At 43.3% G+C, this 17,174-nt stretch overlaps 1 protein-coding gene across 1 annotated transcript in view; it reads left to right on the top strand.

Moving 5' to 3' along the window:
* Positions 1-17,174, top strand: part of ZMPSTE24 (zinc metallopeptidase STE24) — an 842,432-nt gene that overhangs the window by 562,252 nt on the left and 263,006 nt on the right. Inside the window, exon 7 of the mRNA XM_044060120.1 lies at positions 3,553-3,752. Coding sequence (XP_043916055.1) covers positions 3,553-3,752 — 200 coding nt within the window. The remainder of the gene's footprint in view (positions 1-3,552; positions 3,753-17,174) is intronic.

Here is a 17,174-nt window from a genome sequence, read left to right as displayed (position 1 = left end):
ACTTCCACCTACTGGTAACAGCATTGCACTACAGCCTCTCTTTGGCAAATCACCTGGGAATCTCAATAAACTGGGAGAAGTCCAACCTAACTCCAACCCAAACCTTGGAATTTATAAGGATGGCATTCAATACTCGCTCTTGCTTAATCTCTTCCCAGATCACAGGCTTCAAAGACTAAGGATCCAGCTCCAAGTGATACTCTGCCACAACTTGGTTCCAGCTTGACAGGTCCTGCAGCTGTTAGGGTCAATGGCAGCATCTATATCTATAGTACTCCTAGCAAGGCTTCGCATGAGACTCCTACAGTGGCTTCTGTTACCCCAAAGGTATCTGAATCGCCACCCGTTGTCCTTCCAGATTCGAATTACAAATTGATGAAAACGAGATCTTTCTTGGTGGATGAAGCTAGAGACTGAACTTTGGAGCTGATACTTCCACCCCCCAGCCCAGCGCCATTGTGACCACAGATGTTTCCCTGATAGGGTAGAGGGTGGGGTATTTTCAAGGAATGACTGCCCAAGGCACATGGTCCAATTTAGAGGCCAATCTGCATATAAATGTTTTAGAACTGAGGGCAGTGCTTTTGGCATTACAAGCATGTCAGTCTGCCCTTCCTTCAGGAACAATTGCTATCCAATCGGACAGCATGTCAGTAGTTTGGTATATCAACAAACAAGGAGGAACCAAGTCCTATCTCCTATGTCGAGAGGCCATGAGAGTTTGGCAATGGGCGATAGCTTCTAACCACTTTCTGATAGCAACGCATATCCCCGGGGAATTCCAGTGTAATCGCAGGCAAATTGTGCAGATGCATTCTCCTGCCTCACGAGTCGTTCCGTCAACCCCAACTTAGCGGCAAAGATTTTCACCCGCTGAGGCCAGCCTTGCTGTGACCTGTTCTCTCCCCGTCCACCAACAAATGCAGCAACTACTTCGCCATAATTTGCAGGGGCAGTCCCTGAGGGACGATTTTATCCACAATTCGCCCATGGGACTGCTTTATGCTTATTCTCCCATTTCTCTGATTCCTCTAGTTCTGAAGAAAGCTCTTCGGTTGAAAAGCAAAATGATCCTCATAACACCATATTGGCCACGTTAGGTATGGTTCCCCTTTCTCTGGCCTCATCTGCTTTGCAGACCGTGGAGCTTGGATCCAACTCCAGATCTGATTTCTCACCCTCAAGGGTTGAGCCACCCGAACTTGACCTGTGTCAAGCTCACAGCTTGGCTTCTCCACTTCCGATGATCGCCAGGCTTTGTAATCTTCCCTCTCCAGTACATCACATTATTCTGGCTTCACATAAACCATCCACCAGGAACCTTTATGCTGACAAATGGAAAAGATTTTCTATTTGGTCTAGACAGAGAAAACTAGATCCATTTTCTGCACTGATCTCTGCTGCACTCCAGTACTTGTTTAACTTTGAGGAGGGTGCCACAGCATCAACTATTCGAGTTCATTTAGCTGCCATTTCAAATTTTCATTATGATTTTGGTGACTCCTCTTTAATTTCTCATTGTCTGAGCAAAACCTTTTTAAAAGGAGTCTATCATTCCAGACCTCCAATTAAGCAGCCCACAGAACCCTGGAGTCTCACACTTGTCTTACAATCTCTGACATTGCCGCCTTTCAAGCCAGCAGCCATGTGTGACATCAAGTTTCTATCTTGGAAATATCTTTTTCTGGTGGCTATTACTTCGGCCAGATGCATTTCTGAGTTCCAGACTCTTTCTACCAAGTGTCCTTATTTTATTTTCCATAAAGACAGAGTATCACTACGGACCAACCTTTCTTTCCTGCCCAAAGTAATCTCTGAGCTCTCTATTAATCAGGCTATTGATTTGCCAGTGTTTTTTCCTAATTTTTCGAACAAGGGAGAGTATTTTTTACATTTACTGGATGTTCACAGACAATTGAGATTTTACTTAGAACAAAAACAATCCAAAAATCAGACCAGTTATTTATATCCTTTTCTGGTCCAAAAATGGGAAAGTCAGTCTCTAAAGTGACCCTATACAAATGGCTGAGAGACTATAATTTTCATTTATAACCAAGAAAGAAAGTTTGTTCCACCAAACATCAGAGCTCACGCCACCAGATCAATGGCAACTTCTGTGGTGTTCCACTCCAGATCTTCAATGGACGACAACTGTGCAGCAGCTACGTGGGCTCCCCCCATACCTTTATCACTCATTACAAGTTGGATCTGGTCTCCAGGGGAAGAACCTCTTTTGGTTCAGTGGTGCTTAGGAATGTTCTTCCATAGGGCCACCCATGTGTAATGTAAGGTAGCTGGGGACTCTGTCCCATCAGTGATGAATAGAATGAAGAGTAACAACATCAGATAAAGAAGTTATGTCTTACCGTAATGTTCCATCTGTGTTGTTGATCTTCATCATTCCTCATGTCCCACCCTCCTTCCCCCTCCTAGAGACTCCTGGGGGATACTTTTGGTCCATTTCCTGGATTAAGGTTTGTGCTCCGAGACATCCTCTGCTTTACTTATTAGGCCAAACTAGATCTGAGGTAATAGAGAAGGGGATTGTGGGTAAAAGCTTAGCTCGAGAGTTTTTGGCTGCTACGAGCTTGGTATAAGGCCAACTCGGTTCCGCAGACGGAACCGAAACCCATCAGTGATGAATGGATGATCAACAACACAGATGGAACGTTATGGTAAGATACAACTACCTTTTTTTTTTTTCTTTAATGAGCTGCATTTATTAAAACCTCCCTTTGGGCTACTAGATCCTGGAGCAGTTAAGGTATTTTTTTTTAATAGTAAATAGGGCACAGTGTTCTTTTTTTAAACAAAAAGGCAATGTCCCCTGAAGCCAAAACCAGTGCAATTTTTTTCTTTTTGCTTGCACTGGTTATAGGACACCAACAGTGATAAATTTCCCTTTTGTCCACGTGGCGCAGACATTTTGTGGAAACCTACCAATGACTGCTTATTATTTTTATTTTTTTTTTTACATTAGCAGTGTCAGTGGTGCAACAGGTAGCATACACTCCTTTGGTGCAGAAGACTGAGAGTTCTATTCTCACACCAGGTACATCAATTGCTGAGACTACAGTTCAGTATAATGAGGGTACTACATTTCTGAGCGTGCTGTCCTTCAGATGAGCTGTTAAACTGGGGCCCCGTCTGCTTGAGTTGGTGCTAGCTGAAGTGGATTTTAAAGATGATCTGCCATACCCGTTGAAAAAAGTAGGGGATGTTCCCTGATGCCCTGGACAAAATTCCCCTAGTAGTATAAGTAGCATCTTGGGGCTTCCTTGAAAAGAAGCTACTAGCTTAGTGGGACTAACCTGGTCAACAAAAAGGTTATGTAAATAATAGAAAGTAAACATCAGCTTGCAGCATTATTTTAGTCAAGAAGAGAGTCACTGGTTATATAAACAGCATTTTACATGTTCTAACAAAGGTACCAGAAAGTTTTCTGCAGCATTATATGCTCTGCATCTTAAGTTGTAGATGACAGTGTTGTTCAGTATATTAAGTAATGGTTAATAGCTTTCCATTTTTTATTGTCCTCCTTTTCAAACATAGGTTCAAAACGTTCTTCCCACAGCAATGCCTACTTTTATGGATTCTTCAAAAACAAGAGAATAGTGCTTTTTGATACATTACTTGAAGATGTCTCCCCTCTAAACAGTAGTAGTACTGGAGAAGGTACTGGACTAGAAGCTGAGAGACCACCAGCAGATGGTTCTGAAAATGAAGATATGGATAACAGTCATAAGGTGAAGGTAAGTTCATTCAAGTTTTGACTGAGGAGACATCACTGTCCAAGTAATTTTTGTTATAGGTTGCTGCAGTTTGAAAACCATTTGATTTTTATTAATGGAAGTGTGGTACCCATGTCCATGGGTTGTATTAATCTTGAGTGTCATTTCCTTGTGTGAAATTCTTAGTACCCTATATAAAGTTTGATTCTGAAATTGGTTGGTAACCGTTTTACTTTTAATAGGAAGTTTGATCCAGAATCTGGGTAGTTTGTGTCTTGTATCTGTATCTTCATTTAGCATTGTCTGCACTATGGCTTAATAAGACATTACTTGTTCTAGTATACTGATGTACGACACACAGACTTTCATACAGGATTAAATTGAATAGTGCCTTTAAAGGAAGACTGAAATCACACCTTTGGAGTTGTATATGCCACTAGAAAATTGACATCTCCTTTTGTCTGTTCACATAGCTTTTGTTTTCTAATCCATGGATTTTCTTTGCTAGGAATCTTTGAATCCATTCCAGGTAAGTTATGTTTAGATTTGAAGTGATAGGAAGCAGAAATATATGTACTGAGAACACAGATTAATGGGGAATTTAAATGCACTATAACATATTTTGACCACAGCTTTGAATGCCATGTGGGCAACTCCATAAATGTTAGGTTATTGCAGTCGCATTTTTACCAGTTAGTCATTCACTGTTAAGTCTGTAATCTGGCAGTTGTATCCTTAGTGGATTTCTGTCTGTCTTAGGGTCATCGTTGTCATCATCCTTTTTCAAAATTTGGCATTAGAGACAGAAGCATTTCATGGTCTTCAAAGATCAGCTGATGCTGTTACTGCAGATGCGTTTTATCTGATCACAAAAAGGCAGAGCTCTGCAGTTCACATGCCGTGACTTATATTCAGCAGCTAGAAAAAGGTCAGTTAGTGTTAAACACTAATAATTTATTATGGTAGACAAGATCATCTTCTGGTAGTGTATGTATGAAAGTGTAGCTGTATGCTGCAATAAATATTGGAGTTTTCCTCTCATTTTTTCCTGTATTGTATCTGACCCTTTTGTAGCAGTCCCACATTTATAAAACATGCTCACTGTATTACCAAGCTTGTAGTTATCTGCATATTTACTGATCTTTAGATCTGACATTAAGTACCCTCCCTGATGGATCCTCTAATTGGTTTTATCCCTTGCATCAGTAAGGATATAGCATCTTTTTTGTGGAAGCTGTTGAGCTTAGGAATTTGAGCACCTCTGTCAATAAATGGCCTTGACAGTCCTGTATCTGCTGTACAAGAACACTCTTCTGCTAGGTTTACTGGTCCTTTTCCGCCACTCCAATTCTGATCTCAGTCCTTGTTATACTAAAACATTCCCTCATCATCTTGTCCTTTTTGTTTTTGTCCTCCCCCCATTTCTGCATTTCCAGATATGGTAGAGGGGGAGTATCCTTGCTGGACCAGTTTGGGTGAATGATGGTACCTTATGAAATTCTGACTACAGTAATTGCAATACTTGTAATAGTGGGGCTCTTAAAGTGTGATGATGTTGGTACCTCACAGTGCTTCCAGTGCTCCAGGGTAATAATGTTGCAGGTGGTGAAACATCCCTACTAAATGCTTAAAGGTGAGACAGCAAGCTTCAGAATGCATTTTTTATTCTGAATTGCAATTTTTTTTTTTAATGTTGAGAGTCGCATTTTTTGGACTTGCAATTCATGTAGGTAGCGGTAGTATGGTCACTGTTGGCATCCAACATTTGGGTAAGAGTTTCTTCCGAGGTTCTGCTCAGAAAACTGATTGAGGCCCTTGTTTTCTAGAGAGAAATCTGCATTATCCTTTATCTTTTGAGTACCACAGGGATGGAGATACTTTCTGATTAGTGGAAGTTTGATTCTGCTCCAGTCCACCATATCTAAAGGGAACTTGAAGCTTGAGAAGGCTGCATTGTCTGGCTTCAACCATGGGGTGGGTTGCATACTGGAGTGTTTATACCACCTTTTCCCACCCAGCTTGTTCAACTTGTTTTGTGTTCACCCAGCCTGATTGTAGGAAGCTGCCCCTGAAGTCATCCAGCTTTGCCGATACATAGTCCTCAGGGGATGAGGCATCATCTCGTGGAACCTTCCACTCAATCTTTGTGGACTAGTTGGCGAAGTGTCACAGGATACGTTGATGCTAACAGCTGCACATAAAGTGCAAGAGATTTGAATTTTTGGTGGGATCTGGAGTTGTGGGCTTTGAACTTTATCCTTAGAGAATTTCAGTTACATGCCAGTGTCTTTACCCCTACAGGCCTTTCTCCATTATAAATGGGCTTTACTGTTCCTGCTCCTCATGGAAGTTAATGTTGCGCTCCTGTTATTCATGCCATGATGTAGGCCTTAGAGAATTGAGTGTTTAGGCTTGTGTGTCTTTGTTTGGTTCTTGGAGGAGTTGTGGGGGCTTTTCATATTTGAGACTGAAGCTTCAGAGTCCCCAAGTTCTTTGATTTTCTCTTGAAGGAAGCCTTTTTTAAGGAGTTTGTGACACTTGATCTTCTTCTGGTATCCAGGTGCTGGTTGAGCTTGCGAGGGTATCATATTTGTGCTTCTTGGTTGTCTTTCACAAGGAATCAACCTTTGCTGATAGTATACAAGCCGGCTTCCTTGTTCTGCTGCTGCCCCCATGAGTGCTAATGCCTTAAGTCATCCTAAAATAGGTTGGGGTGAGACTTTGCCTTTTTTCCCCAGGGCTGACTTTTTTGTGGTCTCTGGGGGGGGGGGGGGGGTTACTTGGTGCTCAGAATTATTCCACTGCCTTGCTGATGCCTAGCAGGCAGGTAGATAGGGTAGCTCAATGAAGTGACAGGGTTAGCATGATTATGTACTTTTTTGTCACATTTGGGGATTAAGGTTCTTAAGTTTGCATTATCCAGCTTCTAGGCCTTTATGTGAAATGGACTTTGACTGCTGTGAAGTTTCTGCTTGAGTGTTGTTTTCATGGAAGATCTCACTTGCACAAACAGGACAGTCTCGAGGGTGAAATTCCACCTTTTAAAATGTTTGCTTGCAGTACGTGCCCTAGCTAGGACATCAGGATTGGTAGAAATGTGTTGATATCCCTTGGGGAATGACAATGACAGTCTTTTTTTGGATTCTGGATTCTCACTTTAACAGAAGTGGGCTGTTTGGACAGGAGCTTCAGTCCCTGCTTAATGCCTTCTTTGACAGTAGACAGATGTCTTCTTTGTCAGAGGGATCCACTTTCTTCTTGGCTGCTGATTTACTCTTCAGAAAAGAAAAAAGAAACCGGTAGTCCAACTTCAGGGCGAGGTCTGCTTTATTTGCCATTGTCCCTAGGATGGCTAGTCTGTTAGAGTCTTGGTGTACTCTTTCCCCTGCAAATGTCAGATTTTCAAATGTTAGTGGTGTTCATGGGGTAGGACAGCTTTCTGGGAGTGCTGTCTCTTTGATCTTGTCTGTGAGATGGCTTCCTTTATAGGTCCCCTCAGCTGCTGCAGTTGGGGAGGGGGTGACTGTTCTATTTTTTGGGAGGCCACAAGTCTAGTTGCCTCTTCTCCTTTGGCTAAAATGTCATCTAGGGTTTGGATGCCCTCCTCCTCCTCTCAGAGAGTCATGGGGACTATGGGAAAATTGAGGGATCTGTTTTCTCCTGGTATTATGATTGTCTGCTGGCCCGAAAGACACTAATCCCTGGAGCTGTTAAATTTGTTTAACCAGGTAAGTGAACTGGTCTTTCTCAGCTCCTTTTCATATAAAATCTGGACTGCATGACTAAAGAAGACTGACACTGTAAAAGAATTTCTCAGGACACTGGTGTTCAAAGGTTCCAATATTTCTGTAGTTCTGCTCTGTGGTTTTATATGCAGAAAAACCCATTGCTGTTTAAAGAATGCTTGGGTACAACATCCCTTCCCTAGAGAAAGACCTGCCTAGTCTTACCATGCATTCAGAAATTATTCATTTGTTTGGCATCTCCAGTCAGGGTAAGTGTTCACTTTCAGCAGCTGTCCACCCCCCCCCCCAAAAAAAAAAGAACAACCTTACAGACACATCTGAAAAGGCATGGAGGCAAATATTTGCAACCTCAAGATGCTGTTTGTGGAACCCTTCATAGCAGAAGTGACACTGTTATCAAAGAAATGTTGGCTGTAATTTTACCTCTGTTTTCAAGCCAAGAATCCCCACTTAAGCACAGGCAACACCACAATCATTTAGTATGCAAAGAACCCACACAATAGAGCAGTTGAAGCTCAAATAAACTGCTGTCCCCACTGTAGATTTCCGGTTCACTGTTCTTATGAATCTTATCATCTGCCTTCTTTCAGTCAGCATACTTGTGTCGCTAACTTTTTTAGTCACAGTAGACCTGGTGTATGAATTATCGGAGCTATCTGTATATGTTACTGCCTAATTGTTTACATGATTTTAGCTTTTTATCATTCCCTTTACCTTCCATCCCCCTTCTTTCTCACACTGTCATAGAAACAGAAGTTAGGCGCACGTAACCATAACTCTGGATTTTTATCTTGCACAGTCCTTGCAACATTATTCAGCTCTCTTTCGAGATCAAGATCCTCCCTTCTCCCATAGTGCATCTGGGTCTTCTTAGCCATAAGGTCTAGTGTGTTTCCTAAGGTGTGGTATTTTAGTGATGGGAAGAAAAGAGAGCAACTAGAGTATATGTTTCAAGCTTTAGGCCTCCCAGATCTGTCCATAAGCCAGGAAGTGTCAATTTTGATGGAAAAAGATGAGTTAGATGTTTAGGTGGATGGAGTGGAATAAAGATCCAGTGTTAGGGAAGTACACAACTTCTTTATCTTAACATTATCTCCCCCAGCTGCTTTGACTAATAGGACAGAATCCTCAGTAATAGGTATTACTGCTTGATATCATGACAGGATACCCTTGAGAATGGTGGATCCAAACAATGATATGGAAGTAGCTGTGATATCCAGTTCACAGTGGTTGATAAAGGTATTCATTGCTGACTATGTTGCTGCAGCACAAATATCTAATGAGCAATTTTTGAAAAAGGCTGTTGAAGTTGATATGGACCCTATGAAATGCACCTTAGGTTTTAAAAGTAAAGTTTTGTTATTAATGGAATAAATGTGTATTGCAGTCTGGACAGAGTTACTCTGAAGGTTTTGGAACCGTGTGTAGAAGAGGAGTAAGAAGCAAAGTTGGTTATCCTTTAGGAAATCGTTAGTGTGATGCAGGTAAAAAATGTAGCTGTCTTTGAGCATCCAGTGAAAGAAGCAAGTACTCTCCTCAGCTAGTATGGTTAGGGGAAGATACTGTAAGGTGAATATTCTAATTCATGACGGATTCAGAAGTGACTTCCAGTATGGTTGATGCATCTCTGTGGATATCAGTCTGTCCATAGTAAATACTGAACGTTATAAGTGAGGAAAAATGGACAAGTTGTTACACCTGTAAGCTATTGTACACAATGTTGGCAATGGAAAGTGTGCAGAAAGGAGGAAAAAAGGCTATAGTAGTAGTACTATTTTGGGAAACTGCATTGAACAGGAGCATCGTATGAGACTGTCAATATGTCAGGAACTTAAATTAAAACGGACACTAAAAAGATAATCTCATGCAGGAGAAGAAAATTCAGCAGGCATTAAGTTAAACACTCCTCGATTACTCAGCATCTGGTCAATGAGAATGTTGAATTCTAGACAGGATATCTAGGCAAGAATAGATTGTACTGAATTAAATTTAATAGAGGTCGAGGATCATATATGATGTAAAAATATAAAGATAATAGGCCTTCCTGAAAAGTGGAGAGGATTGCAGTATTTGAAGCTGGACGGGTATCCTGGCAGAAGAAATTAAAATAGAGAGATCATATTGTACAGCTTGGAGTCCTGGAGTAGATCCAACACAAAGTCCCAGACCCATCGCAGTCGGATTCCTGTCCTCTGAAATGAAAGAAAAAGTTCTACAGAACGTTTACAAACCATGGACTAAACTAATTCTTGGGTTAAAAGAGGCTTTATGGTCCAAGATTATTCTAACGAGACCCATAAAGTGAATTCACTCCTGCCATCAAGCTCTGTAAAGAAAAAGGAGTGAAGTTGAGGTTGTTAATCCTGCAATACTGAGAATATACATGCAAGAGACAAGGATGGTGTCTGACCCATTTGACTCAAAGGAAGCACTGTAAGTGCTGTAGAAGCCAGCAAAACTATAGAACCATCCATCTTAGGAAAAGATGACCAGAAGAGAATGGGGTGGAGGAGAGGAGCAGATGAGAATGCTACTGTAGGTAGAAATGATATGAGCCTGTTGCCAATGTTTAAAAGGCAACAGTGATTGAAAGTCGAGGTGAATATCAAAGAAACCAGATGGAGAGGCGAATAAGCAGAGAGACTTAAGTCTCTCCGCAAGAGGTACAAGTATGACTCTGTCATTGTTCATGTTGGTGTGAATGACTTGAGACATACCTCCCTAAACTATATGAAGAGAGATGTGATTGAGCTGTCAGAGTGCATGTCCCAGGCAGGTATGACCCTAGCCCTAAGCAGCATCCTACCTTTACCAAGAATGATACCACAGTACCAACAAAAAATAGACTTCAACAATTGGCTTTGTTTCTGGTGTTATTCCAAGGGTATCCAGTATCTGTCTGCCTGAGATGACATGGTTGACAGGCCTAGATGCTTTGCCAGAGATGGCCTCCACTTGTCACCCCTGGGATCCAGGATTCTGGTCAAGGCTCTTGCCTTTTTTTAGGCAATGTCACACAGACGTATCTTCCAACATAAAAGATCTGTCAAAAAGCAAATTGATGGTCATGCTGCTTAATGCTAGGAGCCTTAACCTGAAAATGCACTCACTGGAGGCTCTCTTAGCACTGGAAGATGCTGACATCTGTCCAGTCAGCAGTCATGGAAACTTGGTTCAAGGCTGCAGAGAGCACCCCTGCTTTCCCAGGCTATACCTCATTCCACACATTCCGACCCCAAAATGAGGTTGGGAAGACTAAGGGTGGCGGGAGTTTTATTTTCATTAAAGACAAGCACACCTCCAGACTGGTTTGCCAGCATGATGCACTAGAACTTCTCCAGGTGCAATTGACAATTGGCAAGGCACCCATCCAAGTTATAGCCAGCTATAGACCCTCCCTCCATGACTCAGGACACCCACTCCTCTACCTGTACCTACTTGAGTCCATCAAGGTACCCCTAACACCCTGATCCTTGGCGACTTCAACTACCTCACCATAAACTGGGTGACCTATTCCTGCTCCAATGCACTCACCCAATGATTCCTTGACTTCATCAGTTCTAATGCACTAGACCAGCTTGTCTCCTCTCCCACAAGGGGAAGATAGCATTCTATACTGGATTCTCACCTACATGGGTGACCGCCGCACCATCCCCATAGTCAGTTCTTCCCTGGTGAGATCAGACCATCTGTCTGTCTCATTCAAAATGTCTATCCTGTCCAACCCCACCCAGCCGTAACCAGGCTAAAAAATTTCTCAAACACTGACTACAACTTTCTAAGAGAGGATATCAGTAGCTTCATACCACCACCCCCTCAGAAGATGCAGACAAATATGTTGAACAGTATGCCAGTGCAGTGTACAAGCACCTGTACAACTGCATGGACTCAGCCATACCCAACAGAACTAAAGCCTGCTCCTCAAAGAAACGCAAACCTATGTGGTGGATATCCTCGATCAACAGGCTTTACAACAAAAGGAAGAAACTGTTGTCCAAGGGTAAAAAGGCACAAATTCCCAATTGGAAAAACTACCTCCTTAGCCTCAACAAGCAAATTAGATCATTAGTGAAAACCTCCAAAGCCAATTGTGAATCGAAACTAGCCTCCGAAACAAAGTCTTTTTCAGTTACATCAGAAACCTCCATGGCAAAGACCAGGTTTGTTCTGAATTAGTTCTTAACAGTGCCACTTACACTAATCCTGTTGACTTAACCAACCTGCTAGCAGACATGTTTAGAGCAAACTTCACCCCCCTTGTCCCCCCAAAGGCCCATTTGACATCCCTGATACTTGCCCAGCACCTCATATCTCCATAGATTGCCTTGAATATGGCCATTAACACAAAGAACACAGCTTCTATGGGCCCTGATAGTATCCCAGGCTGTATTCTGCTACATCTCCAGCAAGAACCAGCCTTGCCATTGAGCACCGTATTCAACCATAGCTTAAGTACTGGCTTCATTCCAGCAGAGTGGAGAACTACCATTGTCATCCCTTTCCACAAAGGTGGTGCCACTACTGACTCTGGAAGCTATCGCCCCATTAGCTTGACAAGCCTGATCTGCAGGCCATGGAGTATATTATTATGGACCTCATAAACAAGGGGACATAGGCAATCTCCATGCACTTGTCCCCACCCAGTTTAGTTTCATCAAAGGCGGATCTTGCCTGTTGAACCTGGTTGACTTTTTTGAGACCATCACCAAAGCACTGGATGAGGGAAAGTCCGTACATGCAGCTTACCTTGACTTGACCAAAGCCTTTGACACAATCCCCCATTCGGACATCATCGAAAGGCTAACAGAACTTGGTGTAAATCCCTATCTCATTGGGTGGTTGGCCAACTGGCTCACTGATCAGGACCCACAAGGTCAAAGTAGGTACCACTACCTCTGACAGCAGACCTGTCACTAGTGGTGTCCTCCAGGGATCTGTCCTGGAACCCCTGTTGTTTAGCATCTATTTTTCAGAGGTCCAGGCAAAGACAAAAGGCCTATGGCTGTCCATGTTTGTGGACGACTGTAAGTTGGGTGCTGTCATTGACTCCCAAAATGATGTTAACATACTTCAAGAGGGTCTAACTGGAACAAATGATTGGTGCCAAAGTCATGGCCTCAAGTTAAATGCAAAATAAAATGTATCGTAATAAAATTTGGCAAAAACATTGCCTTTCTGCTAACCACATTAGCAGCAAACCTCCTAAGCACAAAACCTGTGGTGAGACCTGGGTACACAAGTTGACAACAATCTCACATTTCACCATCATGTAGCGGCGGTGGTCAGAAAAGCCTTTTACTTGGTACATCTCATAAGTAAAGGGATTGCATCCAGAAAAAAGGAAGTTATTACCTCACTGTACTCCTTCCTCATTAGGCCAATAATTGAGTACAACGCCCCGTTTGGTATGTACCTCTCCAAACACCTGCGCCAACTGGAAGGGCCACAGAAATACCTCACTGAGAGAATCCATGGCCTCTGACACCTGTCCTATGTGGAAAGGCTCAAATCGCTATTACTCTACTCTGTATCATACAGATTGCTCAGAGGTGATCTGTGTCTCGCCTACAAGGCAATCTCAGAACCTGCTCTACTACAGATGCTCCATATCCGCAACTCCTAGCATAGTACCTGATTGAAAAGCTTAAATCTAATATGCGACATTGACAAAACCTGCTGGAGTGACAGGTTTGTCTCTCAGAGGCTGACACGTCTCTGGAATAGACTCCTCATACATGTCAAACAAAGTATGTCGCTGACCCTCTTCAAGCGCAGCTTTGATAAGTGGATGGGCAGCCACAAATTTGTCCTAGGGGTTCCACCTGTGTCCCTCATTGACAGGAGCAGCAGGTGCTGATTGAGATTTTTTTGGGGGGATAAACCCTTGGCTAGGCTTGTAAGGGCTCCAGAGCCATTAGCCTAGTAATCTCCTATGATCCTGTAATAGAATGAAACAAGTTTGCAGTATATGCATGGACAACTCAGGACTTGTACATTGCAGTATCACAATCTCAGTGTGGGCTGCTACCATCAGGGGAGGTTAATGTAGACTTACTTGAAGGTTTGCCACCATTTGTTGCTATTTTCTTTGACAGATCTTCCTTCACCTCAAGTTAGAAAGTGAGTGGTGGATGTATGCATTTACCCAGCTGTCTTATTTTTGCTTCTTTATGTATTCTCCCAGCTAGTGACTGTTCATGATTTGGCAAGTAGGTGGCCTTAGAGTAAAGTTGTGTTTTTTTCCAAGCAGTTGTATTTAGGAGTAAAAGATTGTTAGGGGTGGGAGTTGTTAGAATCAGCATCTTGGAGACTAGGGCAAATAAGCAGTAGGTTGGAAACAATGTAATTTAAAATCCTTGGTGCAGTGAGAGGGCAGGGAAGCAGCAAGGTTGATCCAGTGGTAGCAGAGAGAAAGTCCATAATTAAACAAAGGCGATGGGGGTGGTCATTGCAGCAAATGGGCAGATGTTAAATGGCAATCACATCATTACTTGTATATACAGTGCTAATAGAGGAATGGACAGTGTATATATAGACTACAGTCAAACTGAAAAAAGGAAGAGGGGTCACTATTAAAACATCAGAGGCTTGGAAGATGGTTGTCCAGTGGTCAAGTTTCTAGAGTGAAGATTGAGTAGCAGAAATCACCCTGATAACTAAAAGAAAAGGAGGAGAAATGTTTAAAATTGTAAGTGAAAAGAGAAGGTGTGGTCTGGCAGGGAAGTGAGGGAAGGGCATATCTGCTGTGTGACCACAGAGCATGTGTATTTGCATATTGTTGACTGGATAGTAGTGTAACACTATTTAGATTTTTTACAGTATTGTTAAAGCCTCAAACTCAAGTTTGGCATAATGTGCATTGCCTTGCAGATGGAGGAGAGGGAGGTGATGTCCTTCAAGGATGCATCTGCAGTCCTTACAAATGGGTTGTCCTGTCGTCAGGCAGCCCTTCGGTCGGCCGGATTCCAAAGTCTGGGTCTGGCCTCGGCTGGTGTCGCACTTCACCCGACGTCATAGCTGCAGTTATTCGGGTATAAAGGCATCAGCCGATGCCATTTTCCTCAGTTTTTCTTGCCGCGTGGCGCCCAAAGCAGAAGCTGTTCGCAAGTGCCGGTCAGTCAGAACCAGAGATTACTACTACCGAATACTTCTACTACTAGCGAAGACTTCTAAAAAGCTAAGTACCCCGTTGGGGACTCTTTCTTGCCTCAGCCGATGTCAGAAAAAGTGAATAACTGTTTAAATTGTGGGAAACAAGTACCTCATAAAGATTTCCACTCTTACTGCTTACCTTGCTTAGGCCCAGACCACGACGTAGCAGCTTGTCTAGCCTGTGCTTCTTTTAACCGACGAACGCTTAGACGTCGGTCTGAATTTGCTGAAGAGTTTTTCGGCTCCGCTTTTACTTACATTATGCCGTCGGATACTCCGACTACGCAAATTTCTAAAAACCGCAAGGAAAAGGACAGACACTCGCGGTCCGCGGTTTCGGCCGAAACCGCGGTTAAGCCAACCGCGAGTGTCTCGGTTTCGGCTGAAACAGAGTCCACGGTTCTTCCTTCGGCCGAAAGCTTGCCACTTACCGAGGCCTCATCCAGCTTGGCTGAATCTGCTACTGAAATCCCACCTGCTCCTGCAGGTTCACAGGATTTATCAGATACTATCCCTTTGGATATTTCTACCCCTGCACGTGGAGCTGCTAGGCCTCCTGCATCCATGTCGATTAAGGCCTTTGCCAGGGCTAAAGCAGCAAAGACTACCAAAACTGTGCCTGCTAAGACCCCCTCTCACAGGCCCAGTTCTAGTTCACAAATGCTTAGTCTAGCAGAGGATCTCATTTCCTTGATCCGGGGATCCCAAACACATCCAGACAGGGCCTCTCACCCACCTCCAGAGAAGAGGACTAGAGTAGAGCCCCCTGAGCCAGTTTCTTCAGATGGCTCCTCTGATGAATCAGATAATTCAGACCCTCCAGAGGCCCCTTTTTCTCCTTATGAGGACTCTGATGCAGAAGAGTCCATTCCTTCTGCCTCTCCGCCTGAGGAATTTTCTTTTCGGGAAACCTTGCATGCTATGAGGGAACAATTTCAATGGCAGGGCCAGGTTTTTTCAGACTCTAGGAGAAGGCTTAGAACCTTTTTGCATTTGCCACAGCATAGGCCTTTAGCCATTCCTCCAGTACTTACTGTTGTGGAAGATGCTTTTAATGATGCTTGTACTGCTCCTGATTCTCTTCCTCCGGCCCCTGCTAAGCCCGATAGGTACTACAGGGTTCCGGACACACATTATCATTTGTATAAGGCCCCTTTTGCAGATCCCGAAACTATCTCCCAGGGACCCAAGGCTGTAGCAGCTACCTCTACCAAAAACCCCTCCCCTCTGAAAGGGAATCTAGGGCCTTAGAGAGATGGGGTAAAAAAGTTTACACTTCTGCTACTCTTTCAGCTAGGGCCTTGAACTGTCAATTCCACATGATCCAGTATCAAGAATTTATGTTAGACCAGTTAACTAAAAAACTGTCCTCGGATGAACCATTAGACAAAAAATCTGTTCAAGAAATGGTACATAACATTCAGCAGGTCAGTAACCATTCCTTAAAATGCAGCTATGATGCACTGGAGGCTTCCTTTAGATCAGCCATGACTGGCACAGTGATCAGAAGACATGCATGGTTAAAAGAGCAGGCCTTACCAGATCATGTTAAATCAAAGCTACTGGATGCTCCCATGGACAAGATCAATTTGTTTGGCTCTCCTGCACAACAGGTGCTGAAGAAGATGGAAGAGAAGGCAAAATCTGTCCAGACAGTCAAAGATTTCTTACAGGTCCAACCTCCAAGGTTTAGCAGGAATTGGCCCTCCAAGAATTGGTCCTTTCCAGACACCTCCAAAGCTCAGAGAGGCAGGAATAGGCACTCAAGAGGCAGGGGTCAATCCAGAGGTGCCTACAGGGGACGTCAGTGGCAGGCTAACAACCAGCGAGGTACAGCCACCACCACGACTACAGGACCATCACAGTGACTTGGCTCTAGCACCGCCTACCAGGGAACAACTAGAAGCACCCTTAGGCGGAAAGCTAGCCTTATTTTCAGTAAACTGGCATTACATCACAGCAGACAAATGGATTTTGCAGACAATAGACCAAGGTTACAGGTTTCACTTCCATACTCTACCAATGAAGAGAGGAATGCCAAACCTACCTCCAAATCAAAAGGCAGAAGCTCTAAAGCAAATAACTCACTTACTAAGGATGAGAGCTGTAGAAAAGGTACCATCTATGGAGCAAGGACAAGGGTTTTACTCCAGGCTCTTCATGGTACCAAGAAAAGAAAACCAATGGAGACCTATTCTCGACCTGTCCGCTTTAAACACATACCTCATTATCCCAAAATTCAAAATGCTGACCCTACAGCAGCTTCTTCCCATGTTGGGCAAGGAGTCTTGGCTGGTAACTCTAGATCTCAAGGAGGCATACCTGCACGTCCCCATACGACCAAATTGCAGAAGATACCTCAGATTTCTTGCAGGATCAGAGCATTATCAATTCTCAGCATTGCCCTTTGGCTTATCTACTGCGCCCAGAGTGTTCACGAAATGCCTGGCATCAGTAATTGCTCATTGCAGGCTTCAGGGAATTCAAATCTACCCTTACCTGGACGACTGCCTGTTACAAGCGGACAACAAAAACAAACTAGCAG

The sequence above is a fragment of the Protopterus annectens genome, chromosome 1.part2 (genome assembly GCF_019279795.1).
Source record: "Protopterus annectens isolate FY-2018-M chromosome 1.part2, PAN1.0, whole genome shotgun sequence".
Classification (NCBI taxonomy): Eukaryota; Metazoa; Chordata; order Ceratodontiformes; family Protopteridae; genus Protopterus; species Protopterus annectens.
The sequence above is the reverse complement of the archived record's forward strand: the minus strand, read 5'-3'. Positions and strand labels throughout refer to the sequence as shown.